The 13939-nt window shown below is 36.1% G+C and overlaps 1 protein-coding gene across 3 annotated transcripts; it reads left to right on the top strand.

Annotated features, from left to right (window-relative positions):
- Positions 1 to 293: 293 nt before the first annotated feature.
- On the top strand, positions 294 to 12814 carry LOC121420121. 3 transcript variants are annotated; one of them, XM_041614657.1, is made up of 6 exons: positions 294 to 899; positions 5544 to 5697; positions 7494 to 7607; positions 7902 to 8000; positions 8842 to 8934; positions 10454 to 12814. In XM_041614657.1, exons 2-6 carry the CDS (start codon positions 5667 to 5669, stop codon positions 10594 to 10596), a joined length of 480 nt encoding a protein of 159 aa, XP_041470591.1. In that variant the 5' UTR covers positions 294 to 899; positions 5544 to 5666; the 3' UTR covers positions 10597 to 12814. The 3 variants fall into 3 exon arrangements, with proteins under 3 accessions (XP_041470591.1, XP_041470590.1, XP_041470592.1); XM_041614656.1 differs by lacking the exon at positions 5544 to 5697 and adding an exon at positions 2568 to 2664; XM_041614658.1 differs by lacking the exon at positions 294 to 899 and adding an exon at positions 2577 to 2664.
- The last annotated feature ends 1125 nt before the right edge of the window (positions 12815 to 13939 follow it).

The raw sequence follows: 13939 nt of genomic DNA, 5'->3' as shown, positions 1-13939 counted from the left end.
AGATTATATATATATATATATATATATATATATATATGTATCTAAATCCTACTTAAGGAGAAGCTTTAGGGTTAATAATCAACGGAAGGGCGAACTCGACCCAAAGGGGAATATTTGGATTCGCCCTTACGTTTTAAAGCTAAAATTCTCAATGACGGGGGTTCAACACAATGCTTAAAATCTATTCCAGCAGAGGGCAGTATTCCTTTTTACTTCCTACGAACTTTGGGCCAAATCTACCCAGCAGTACTCTGACATTACAATCATGCACAAAACTGTGTGAATATACCGTTTGGAGGAAAACTGGTTGTTAAGGCGAATTGATGTATATGCTGACAATCTTTGTAAAATGGGGTATATATCAACATTATCTGTCAATGAAAATGTAACTCAATCCACCACCTACGTTATCCCAAAACTACACCACAATATATAAACTGTACAAAACATGAATGCTTTTAATCCTAATAGTGCCCCTCCTTTTTCGAAAATCTCTATATATTTTACTTTTATATCTTCTACGAAGATTTCGCTGTTACAATGATAAGCGTTTGCAACGTGAACATGTAGTGTGCACGAGAACAGCGAAAAGCACAAATTACCGCGCGCGCAGGCCTCGGCAGCGCCTAGCACGGCCTAGCGCTGCACTAGGCGGCCGGCCTGGCCCGGCTGCCCCGGCGCAGCGCGGCCGGTGCAGGTGATGAGGTCGAGGAGCTGCGTCGCGCCTAAAACCAGTGCAGCCGACCGAACACGACGCCTTCCGCCAGTGAGTGGAAAGTTTCTTGAAAGTTTCCTGAAAGTTTCCTGAAACTGTAAATAGTACGACAGATGGTGGACTGTACTCACTAAGAAGAAGAAGAAGAACTTTAAGTTTTGGATATATTTCTAGCAACTTAACGGTAAGTCAGTGACCACTGTGCATACCGGCGGTAGGCGTAGGCTAACACAAAACTATGTTATCAGTCATGATTTGTAATATGAAGGGAGTGCCTAAGTCTGCGCACCTAAAATTTGATCTCGATTTTATTACAAAGTAAAATATTATTTTGAGAGTCATCAATGTCATTCCATTCTCTATATTCTAATGATCAAGGAAAGAAAAAAAATCATGAAATTATTTACAAGAACAATGTTTTTCTACGATTTTCAGACGGGCTTGTCACTTTGTGTAGCAAAAATGATTGGTGCCCATGTCTGCGCACTAGCTCATTTTGCACGCAAATCAAATGCAGTGAAGTTTCGGACATTTCTTTTTTGACAATTATTGAAATTTTCAGGGTAGCAAATTGAAACTTGCTGATACTCATTTTTAATCAAATATTTTTGTAGTTTTTGGTATCAAAATGGATTGCTGCGGTCAAGATTGAAAATTGGTATCAGTTTGATGTTTTGTTCTATGAAAATTGCGCATTTACGTGAGTGCCACTCTTATTACCATACGATTTGTATTTCTGATTTTGTCTGCCTTATTTTTCCTCTTTTCTTTTAAAAGTTGAGCACACATTGAAATTTTCTTTGGCTAGCCTAAGCCTTCATTGCCGTGTTGAGTGCATGCTTTTCACAACTCCTCAGTCCTCTTTTCACAACTCCTCTCTCAGTTTTGTATTTGACTTAGATCTAGATCTACATGTTAAACGTACGAATGTCACTGTCTAAACGTAAACCCTGTTCTGTGTACTAGGCCTACCCCCATCTGATCCTGTCATCATGTAGAACAACTCCTCTGCACCATTTGCAGTTCTCCAGACTGGAGGAAACTAACCGAAGAAGAAGAAGCTGCCGAGACTTCTCTTCATTAGATCTAGTCCTAACAGTTAGGACTAACTGTTAGATCTGAAAATGAAATGTAGCTCCGCGGCCGTTATTGGTGCAAAAAATTCCTCCAAGCGGCAGGCCCTCCAAGCTATAAACTAGTTAGTTTTAGATTCTAGGTCTAAGTTAGATAGGCTAACTATAGGCCTAGATCTAGACTTTGTCTAGGGGCCTAGACTAGTCCTAGGATGGGGGGTTGGGTGTCCGGACACTTGTCTTAACAAAATTGAAGCCCTGTTTTTTGTCTTTGGATTAAGCCAAAATATATAGATCTAGGCCTACGTTGAATTGTGCTTTTCATCATCAATATTTGATCTCCACAATATTGTTTCCCATTTTGTGCTAAAAAACAACGAAGAATTTGATTGTAAACCTTTTCAAATGGCTGTTAAAATGGAGTGTCCGGGCACCCAACCCGTCCGGACACCCAATAACTGGACAAAAAGTTACTAGAGTCTAGATTTACTAGTATTAATCCGAGTGAATTACAATAGACCACACTGATAAACCTAAACTAAATAGTAAATTTTCTAAACAACAATTTTTAGAATATAGAAGTCTAACGTAATACTAATAATACAAAGAGGAATAAAAGATCTAACCAGTTGTTTATCAGTGTGATCTACTTTTAAACTGTTAGGCCCCTAGATCTAGTCTAGATGTTAGATCTATACCGGTAGTCAAATAACTTAATGTAGATCAATAATCTTAATGCTATTAAGTAATATCAATAGATTTACTTCTCATTTTTGCAGATGAAAAGAAGAAAGCCAGAGGAGGTAGCGAAGCACTACATTAGTTGTGGCCAGGACCCAGACTGGATCCAACAAAAATGGGTGAACAAGGAAAAAGGTTAGATTTTCTTTAGCTCTGTCATCAGCATTTTCCACAATTTGTATGTTCCTTGCAGAGAAAAGTGCAAGAGCAATAATCTTCAGGGGGCTTAAGTTAGGGAATTGTATGCCTTGGGTGCTATGTAACATAGATCTAGTCTAGCTACGGATAGCTCAATGTATGATGGGGTCACAATAATTTGTGCAGTTTTCACAATTGTGTTTAGATTCTGATGTTTGGAGCAATAAATCTCTTGAAATACACAATTATTTGTTGAATCTATTTATATAAAACAAATAAATAGATTGTTGACTTCAAATCATCGAAAACAGAGCATTGATTTACGAATGGATTGCGGTACAGAGATCGCTATATCAAAATTCGAATGACGAAATGATCGCATCACTCCACAGAGCAAAATTGCAACAATTGTCAACAACGAGGGTCATATATTGTATGGCATAAGAAGATGGATGGTTTTCAATATTCATATTTGTAGATCAATACAACCCTGGAAAAGATTATTAGACAAGGAAGTGTTGAGTTCATTGATAGAACTTTCAGACGATTTCTAATAGCTAACTCATGGTTAGAGGATGACTACTCTAAGGGAACAATTACTGTCTGCATTGCTCAGACAATTACACCAAGGGTAATTACCCCTAGGACAAATATCCCCAGGAAACCCCCCCCCCCCCGAACGACAATTACACCCCAGAAGATAGATAATTTAGAATAAGTGACAAAACATAAATGTTTTAAAGGGTAATTGACCCAGGGATATTTTCACATTAAATTTGCATAGTTATCCAATTGAAACAAATCAAGTTACTTTTAAGCATAAAAGTAAAAAAACTTTAAAATGCCAAGACCTACGCTTGAGTAGACCTTGGACTTGGTCCTTGCTCATTTCTACAGAGTGAGCCATTCTCAGCCTCAAGCTAAACAATAACTGGAATACTGGAATTGGAAAAAAAAGCAGAAGTAAAGTAAAATCAAAACCTTTTTGAATTGTGGTTGTTGGAACTCATGTTTATGTAAATTAGATCTAAGTCTATGCAATACACTTGAGGGATTCCAATTTCCAGCAAAAATATTTTGATAAATTTTCTGGAGCAATCTACATTGAAATTGGAAAAGCAATGAGTGGTAGGTAACTTCATATCTACTCAAGATACATTTGGGTCATTCCATCTGGATTCACCCAATGGGTTTTCCTTACCGTCTCAGAATTTGCTCAAATTTGGCATACATAAAATTGACATTTACTTAATCCCAAGAACCCCCCAAAAAATAATGTAAACGGTCCATTGGTTTTTGCACTATGGCCTGCCCTTTTTGTTTTGTTTTGGTAAAAAGGGGTGTGACCTTCAACATTCAACGGCACATTGCGCCTGAACCGGTCGACCAAATTTTATGAAACTAGTACCATTCAATAGGAAATTCAAATTTCAAAGAGGAATTCAAAAATTATTATTTAAGTAATTTAAAGTGGTATGGCCTGAATCTGTGAAGTTCCTGGTCCTGATCCTCAGGTGGATATTGATGACCAATAAGAACGTTAGCGATCGAGAGAGCTCAATATTTTCAGTACATTTTGGAGTTGAGTTCCACCACTTTACAATTGGCTGTAGGGACTATAGTAATTATTCCTTTCATGACAGTATTCTACAGTTTATTTGGGATACTGTCATGAAAGGAATAATTACTATAGTCCCTCCAGCCAATTGTAAAGTGGTGGGACTCAACTCCAAAATGTACTAAAAATATTGAGCTCTCTCGATCGCTAACGTTCTTATTGGTCATCAATATCCACTTGAGGATCAGGACCAGGAACTTCACAGATTCAGATTCAGGTCATAGCACTTTAAATTACCCCTTGACCTTTGCTTTGACCTTGATTTTGACCCCCGGCCGAATAATTTTTTAACTTGATTTTTATGTAACTTAATCGTCAATATAATATCAACATAATATGTAAAGATCTAGGATGATATTTTATTTCTTCATCTAAAAAGCTCTTTTAAATTATATTTACAAATTTACTGTTGGCCCCACATATTGATATTGGTGTTAATGTGTGTACAAGTCTCCATTATACATGAATACTCCCAAACTAAAATTACATTGAAATCAAATAAAAAAGGGAAACTCAACTTATCAGGTATTACAGGAAACATTAAACAAAATGAATAATATATGTAGACTACATGTATATTTGCTTATGAAAGGAGACATTTGTTTAGCCCTTTTGATTGGGGTGCAATTGGCCTACATACAACTCACAAGAAAGCTGTAGTTTTGACGGAAACAACAATGAGTGTGCTTCCTAGTCAGCTCTACTGTCCCATACTAGATATACCCTACAGATCTTTGAAGTATCAACATGAGATATGTAGTATTTTAATTGATTGTAATGTAACTTTAGTTTGAAAGTATTCATGTATCATTGAGACTTGTACACACATTACCAACACCAATATCAATATGTAGGGCCAACAGTAAATTTGTAAATATCATTTAAAATAAAAATTGGTCAACCGGTTCAGGCGCAATGTGCCGTTGAAAGTTGAAGGTCACTCCCCTTTTTGCCAAAACAAAACAAAAAGGGCGGGCCAGGGCTCAAAAACCGATGGGCCGTTTACACTAATTTTTTTTTGTTTCATGGAAAGCAAATGTTAAATTTTATGTGTGTCGAATTTGAACAAATTCTGAGAGGGTAAGGTCCAAAATGGCACTTTTATTGGGTGAATCGGCATGGAATGACCCATTTCAGGAATCTTACCCGCGCCCATCCCCATTATCTTAATGCTTGCCTATAAATCGATCAAAAGGCATCAAACTCTTATTAATAAAGTCATATTTAATCTTTTGGAATTAACATTTCTCATCATCAGGTCGTGGTGTAGTTGCTACAAGGGATATTACAAGAGGTGAATTTATAGCTGAATATGAAGGGCATCTGATTACAGAAGAAGAACTTGAAAGAAGGGAAGAACAAATAGAAAGTGTCTTCAGATATGAATTCACCTGGAAAGGAAAGAAACTATGGTAGGTTTCATAGCAGACCGAATCTTACATATCCGGAAGTAATATATTATCCCACATGTTTTGCTCAGTTCTCACTATCACATTGTAGCTCACATGAGTTAAAAGCTTAAGGTACCAAGTATGGTATTAATTGCCAAAATGGAGGGGGTGGAAGCATGGCCCAAAACAATAACTTATGATGTTCAAAACCCTAATAAACCATATATTTGTGGAACGCCGAGTTACTAAGCTATCCAAAAATTTGACGTTTTACAATCTTGGACCTTTTATATGCTAATTAGCTAATTTTTCCCCCAAAATTGTAAAAAATAAGGTTTTCAAAATGTGAATTATAAATTGTAACCTACATCATTTATGCTATGTGAATTTTATCTTTTTTATTGGGTTATGGGCTGTGAAATCTTCGATTTTACGCGGAATTCCAATTTTTTCCCTCAAACACCAATCTACATTTTCCACGTTTTTTTCCTTCCCGGATCGAGATCCGAAAGTCGGAAATGCGCGCTTCAGAAAAGCGGTAAACTTCAGTCTTCAGCTCAGGCATAATTGTCCATAGCTAGAAAAGCATATATACTTCGCACTGAAGTTAGCTAGTATTCTTGCGTCGGAAAAACCACCAAAATTTACCCTTGCAAGCTACACGAAAACAGCGCATTCGTAGGGAAGGCGGAAGGCCATCAATAGTACATGCACGTTGATGTTAGTGCATACACACAGCGAAAGACGAAAACAGCGCATTCGCGTATAGGTGGGAGGCCATTCATAGTACACGCATGTTGATGTTAGTGCATACACAGCGCTATGGTGCAAGTGCACTTTTTTTTGTCGCTAGCGAAATATGCAAATATACATTTTTGTTCAATAACGCTTATATATTTTTTGTAATACAAAGGGACATCAAAATGAAAAGAAATGTAAACAAAAATAAAACAGCATCTCATCCAAAATCAATATTAGGAATACTTTGAAGGGTTGCTTGCGCTTCCATCTGCACTCCATTTAATTTATATCCTGACTATAATCACATACAGTCACATAAACACCAAGGTATTTTGCTACATATAAAATAGATCTGTATATTGTCTCGCCTGCATAGCAGAGCGAGACTATAGGCGCCGCTTTTCCGACGGCGGCGGCGGCGGTGACGGCGTCAACAATGAAATCTTAACCAAGGTTAAGGTTTTGAAATGTCATTATAACTTAGGAAGTATATGAACCTAGTTCATGAAACTTGGACATAAGGGTAACCAACTATTACTGATCATTCTGCATTATTTTCATGTCACATGATAAAGGTCAAAGGTCATCTAGGGTCAATGAACTTTGGCCATGTTTGGGAAATCAGCATTGAAATCTTAACCAAGGTTAAGTTTTTGAAATGTCATCATAACTTCAGAAGTATATAGACCTAGTTCATGAAACTTGGACATAAGGGTAACCAAGTATCACTGACCATCCTGCGTGAGTTTCCAGGTCACGTGATCAAGGTCATAGGTCATTTAGGGTCAACGAACTTAGAATATGCAAAATTTTTTTTGAAATTTCATCATAACTTGGAAGTATATGGACCTAGTTCATAAAACTTGGACATAAGGGTAACCAAGTATCACTGATCATGCCAAATTTCGGCGCGCTTGCGCGATCAACGATGGACTGAAGTGATTGAAATATCCCAATAGGATTAGGGTTAATATTCTGCCATCCTCATCCTATTACTAGAAAAATCCTAGAAAAATCTGTCTATATGATTGTTATGTCTCATTTGTAGCTCTGTATTTCTGTATTGGTCATTTCAGCCGGATCATCTGTTGGTGTACCAACCCTTGGACCTCTTTCTCCTCCTAGAGTCCCACAGAGTCCCACTAAGGAACGCCTTGATCCTCAAAATTCATCACGATGTAATGATGGAGGTACTATATGTTTTTTTTTCACTTCAATTAGACATAATCATCTTAAAATATTCACTTTTTAGAACCTCCTGCACATTCAGTAAATTTCATTTTGGTATGAGAAGTATAAAGGTACTAGCAATTGATATTCTAACATCGTCATCATAATATACCTAAGTTTGTTTTTTACATTTTCTTGGAATAAATATGTTTTTATGATTTATAAGTCTCAGTCAGAATCTGTTATTAATGGCATTAAGTGAATTACCTGCAATGTGAAAATATAACTTTCTGTTTCTGTATTGTTTATTTCAGCTGGATCATCTGGTGGTGTATCAGCCCCTGGACCTCTTTGTCCTCCTAGGAAAAATCCTACCCTGGTACCCCTCAATCGTCAGGAAGATTCATCAAGAGGTACTGCATATTAAAACAATCCCTGTATATCAATAGTGTAACTAATTGTTTACTAGTTTATTCCTCCTTGTGCTAAAGAAAAAATATGTTTTAGAGACATTGATCTTTAATACAGTTTAATTTGCAATGAATAAACATGGATGTATGAATTTCTGTATGTCTTGTTTATACAGGTCTCCCTGCAGTGTCCAGTCCTTCTAATCAGGATTCTCTCTGTCCTTTTATGAAATTGTTGATTATATATTTATTTGGTACAACTTGCTGTAACAGTTTTCTTTGTCCCTGCTAGACTGACATCAAAGAAATGTCAGGGAAATTTATAATTGGCCCAAAATATCAAAAATATCAAAATAACATTTATAGGATAAAATGCTATGACCCTTTGATAGTGTAGTCTCTTTGACTGCAGTACAAGTCTTTTGTACTGCAAATAGTTAACTTCAACATATAGAAAACATTTATAGCTGGAAATGAGGTTGAAATAACTATTATTGAATTTTTAAGACTTCATCACAGATCGTCTTTTTGAAATGCTGGGAGCCCTAACTGGCAATTATTCACATGCAGATTTTATTTCTTGTCATTGAATTGATGTAATGGGAATTAACTTACCAGGAATGTAGCACCTTAAACACTCTTGAGTGAGGTAATCGAGCCTCTGATTGTGTGAAAGACCATTAATAATTCCCCATTCGCCAAAATAGAGTTTGTGTGTATATACATTCTCCTGAAACATGACTACTAATCCCATGCTTTCTATTTTGAAGTTATCTTGATATTCCAAAAAACAATAGTCTATGAATATTCTTCATTGTCTATAATTATTCTCTCAACATTTTAGAACGGAGGTACACGAGATGGGAGTCTGGGGAAACGGCTCAACTAAAAGAGTTCTTCAAAGAATACTTCACATCAACTCAAACAAAACTTCCATGTAAGTTTGACTATCTGCTATATTTTAAATATGTGACCCTGCATCTCAAAACAACCATCATACCCATCAAAATAATGAAAAGAAAGTACCCATTCTGAAAAAAATATTTACTTAGAAAAGGGGCTTTGAAGTTTGGGGTCTATTCAAATGCAAAATCTCAACCAGGGGCGCTCCGTGCGGTGCATGGGACAAAAAGCAGAATACAAATCTCCACAGCAATCACTGTGAAGGTATTATTAAATTAAGCTGAAATTTGACACACTCATTACAAACAGTCTAGTTATGCTTATTCTCAACTTTCGATGCAATAGCATCATCCTTTTAAAAGTTATCAAGAGTTTGAAAGTGAAGAGGGTATAAAAGAATTTCAAGAATGAAAAGGGAACTCTACCCCCTAAAGACAAAGTGTGCTAGAAAAACTGCAGTAAAGACATATTTCCTGTTTGTTTTATGATCCAAGAAGAATTGCTCTTTCAGAAAATATGTAGAAAAATAAATTGACATATTTTGGTCCTATATTTTTGGTCCTTGTGTAAAATCGGTTTGTGCAACTTTTTGTTGGTTTTGAGATACGCGGTCACATATGATCTACACAAACATTGACAAACTACTAGGTGTTTGAAAACACTGATCATGTAATTTTCAGGTTTGAAATATAATTACTAGACAAATGCAGTTTGAATGTGACCCTTGTCTTTTTTTTTTGCCTCTGCCACACTGTTATGTTTTTGGGCCATCTGTCATACTGACCATTCAGGATAATAATACATTAAAAATATTGAGTTTCCCCTGACCTTGTCTGTTTTGGCTTTTTTTTCTGTAAATATTCTCATTACAACTTATAGGTCATTTTGTAGTCTGAAGCGGTATTTGTTTTTTCACCGAGTACTCCGGTATTTAAAAAGGGGAATACCAGATACACCGATTTTCGGAAATTACCCCCCCCCCATATCAATCATATTCTCACAGCCAATCTTCAAAATCTCCTTGATATTATCAGGGAGATCAATTGAGTTTTCACTTGATTCTATCAAGCCCAGTCTTTAGATGCAGTTACCAGTTATTTTGTCTTCTTAATCTGGATAAATGAGACTGAATTATGAATGCCTCATATAGTACAGATGCTTCCTTTTGTTATGTGACTTTTTACACATAAAAAGGATCAGCAAAAGTGGAAAAGCGGAAAAAGGGGCAAAAAGTATTCCCTGAGGATTTGTCATACTGCTAGTAGTCTATTTTGCTAAGTCGTATGCATCATTCAGAGAAGAGGTTTCCACGGGTGTTCGTATCATTCTTTTTCTCATGTAAATATCATGCATACTTTTATAACGTGTTGGTGCATCTAACAAGTTGAGAGAATCAAGTTAGACCTCACTGAATCTCCCTGAAATTATCGGGGAGTTTTTTAGATCAGGTGCTTCTCACCTGTTAACTTATTTTAAATTTATGGCAATCTGTGCTGTATCTATCTTTATTGATAGTAATTGCAATAACTTCAATGTCACTTTGATTTCAACAGCAAGAGCAGAAATTAGAAAATTCAAAATGAGATTTCCAGCCTTCAGACATGATGTAAGGACCATAGCAACCAAGGTCATGAACGAGGTGCGGAAGACCGAACGACTGACAGAGGAAAGAGTCAAACGACTTGGGATAAGATAATGAGGTGATGGGCTAACAGGTTAATCGGGACATTTATGGTAACAGTAACACGCATCTTTTAGGATAGATTCAGGATTGTGCTTAGAATAAAATAAACTTACAGTCTTCATAAATCCCTTTTGAGTGTTTTCAACAATCCAATTAGTGAAGTCTTTCTATATGAGCTCACCTGAGCCGAAGGCTTATAACTGCACAGATGCTCGTCCCTGCAAAAACTGTCGCCTCATGGGCAACAGAGCATGCGGATAGTGATTAATCACCTAAATATTAGCTGTGGGGTCATGCTTGTTATCAATTATTTTATGGTACTTTGATGAATTGTGTTAGGGTCCCTTACAATCAAGTGGGTGGAGCATTGGAGGAGTACCCTCTCATGATCGAGCTATGAGGATTTAAAATAAAATAATGCATGCAAACATATTTTTGAAATGTGATTCAGGCAATTACAGGGGCAGAGGTAGTTGATGTCAGATTTGCTGGCAGGATTAAGAGTACATAGGGCCCACAGGGCAGCAGTTTGTTCAGGGGTGACCATTTGGTAGGCAAGTCAGAGGATTTCTCAATCAAATTTATTGATAAAATACTACTAGAGGCATAGGATTGAAAGTTGCTCAATTGAAGCATGTGGTAATTACTAATTTGCAATTACATATGACAATTGCATGACATCAGGTGAGCACCAGGCCCCCTGGGGCTCTTATCATTTATTCCTAACTGCCCTCCTCCATAGTTTTGGCGATTGCATCGCGACCGCTACCAATTTCAGATTCTCGCTTTATGACTTTTTCCCTTGCAGTCTTGTCTTGCACACATTTTGCAGGGACTGATTTTTAAAATTTACAGTGGAGCTATAAATAGCTCTCCTAGAGGCTCTCAAGGAGAATTTTTAGGGGAGCTAAATTTGTTCTTCACGTAGAAAGATTGGGGTTACAAGGGGCTCTGTAAATCACTCCCCAAAAAGCATTTAAGGGGAGCTTGGGAGAGCAATCGCTCTCACTCCCCTTAAATCTTACTCCCTGATTTTGATACCACATTTGTCCTTATCAGACCTACCTAAGGGGTATTATGGGCCAATTAGCAGACATGCCAACAAAAAAACGTATTCCGTACTTTTCTATCCTCTTTCGCTTCTTTAGGGGGTACTAAGATCTATAGATGTCTATGAATGCATAGCACCATCATGCCATACTGCATTGCACCTGTCTTCGTAGAAAACATTTAATTGTCCAATGAATTGTCTATGTCCCTCATTTACCAGAACGAATGCTTTTGGTGCAGCAATGAAACACTTGTGAAAATGTATGTATGTATGTTTTCTATTGAAAATAATTGAATAATAAAAGGTTTTCAGGTCGACACTTTGGAATGAGATTGATATTTTTATGATCTGAATAATTATTGACATCTAATGAGTTTGGTACCCCTTATCCAAATGTAAAAGACAAGAATGCGCTTTTAGGTTGGCAGTACTGAATTAGTATGCGCATGTCATTAAAAAGGCTATAGCTGCATATATTTGTGTACATTTACATACATTAATACTTTATGCAAATCTGCTGTACTCATAAAAATAGATAAGAATTGATTTATTTCACATTTGGGAAACATTAATCTTCATTATTACACAGTTTTCATGTAATTTTGTACTTGTTTAGGCTGAAATTATGAAAATATCCCCCAAATGCATAAAATACGCATTATGAATAATTCATTTTCTAATTATGCACAAAAAAAATGCACAATTGATTTTAAAGAATTACACCACCAGATTCAGCATCCAGCATTCAGATAAAATTTAGCTTCTCAGCCTCACTCCAACTAGAGCATTTTACCCACTGTACAATATATAAATACAAATATATGTTATGCTAGTAATGTCATGCCTAGCTGATTCTAGTTCAAACTCGGAGATGTAATCATTAGTCTAGTAAGATAGATGATTGTTTGTTTGTGAAGGCAGCTTTAATTGCAAATAATTGGAATTAAGTATTTCATTGTTGATTCACCTAACTCTCAGCAGCCTTATTAAAAAGGCTGTATAAAATTAAATCTGACTTATTGCCTACCTGAGCAAATGCCTTCTAAAGCCTCCCCTAATGTTTTGGGGGTTTACTTCTTTTTTTTAATGATGTTGGTGCTGGGGACAAAGCAGGTATACTTGGCAGACAATCAGTGTATATATGCATAAAAATATACATGATAGCACAGGTACGTCATTTTTGTAAGTGTAAGCATGGCTGGAGTATGTTTTTTTTTATTCAATTCAGTTGACTTCTGCTCAGGAGATCAAGTGTAATGCGAAATGTACTGGAATGGATATCATTTATTTGATAAGTGCTTGTCTTATGTTTCACTTGCTCTAGATGTGTAACAGCTACATTGTAGTTCATGTATTTGTGGAATTGGACACGAGAAGAAGAAATTCATGACATATCCTTCCCTTGTCAGCACCACCCCCTTCTCTTTCTCTCGCTGTACTAGTTTATCGAAAAATTCACTTAAAAAACTGAGAAACAAAGTTTACCTGCATAATATCGATTGCTGTGTTTATTTTTTATACAAAACAGGAGACAAATATCAAAATTCATGACGAACGTTGAAGAATTTTGCTGGATGTTATTACATGCATTGCTCCTTTTCATAGTATTGTATACCCATTGCATAATATACGTTTATGTGTTTATTGTTCCAGTATGAAGTAGGAAACTTATTAACAATTCATAACAAAGGTTCAACAAGTTTTTCCATTGCCATAATATGCAGTGTGTTACATAAATTAACCATTTGTCTTGGTTTTAAGATATACATTTGGTATAAATATAACACGTATTAATTAATTAAATTTTATTTTATTATTAATTATTAATACAAAAAAAATTTGCTCATAATTATAGATAAATGAAGCGCTCCTTATCGTTCATAGCATCAATACAATGCTTCCCCTTATGTCACATATGGCACTGCATGTCTAGAAATTATGAGAAATTGAAAGGAAATTTTTCAAGAACTGAGATTTGTAGTATCTGTAGTAATCTGTATGTATTTAGTACTGTGAGTTGGACATGTACAAGAGGTCGTAGTTCATGAAATGTGACATTTCAATTGTTCCTTTGCATGTTTGGTGTTTATAAGTACTTTGTGGATAACCCAGGTTTGGTGCAGTTCATGCTTCAACTTCATTGTGAATTGTCTTTTTACATTGTGTATGAATGGATGTTTTCACATTGTGATAGATTACTTGTTTCATTAAAATTCACTTAATCAGATGCACTTCTGTCCTCGTATGACATTTGTTGGTGTAAGTTTTTGTCTTTAATCTTGGACGCAGTCTTTTTCTTCGTTT

This window comes from Lytechinus variegatus, chromosome 8 (assembly GCF_018143015.1).
Source record: "Lytechinus variegatus isolate NC3 chromosome 8, Lvar_3.0, whole genome shotgun sequence".
Taxonomy (NCBI): Eukaryota; Metazoa; Echinodermata; class Echinoidea; order Temnopleuroida; family Toxopneustidae; genus Lytechinus; species Lytechinus variegatus.
The sequence above is the reverse complement of the archived record's forward strand: the minus strand, read 5'-3'. Positions and strand labels throughout refer to the sequence as shown.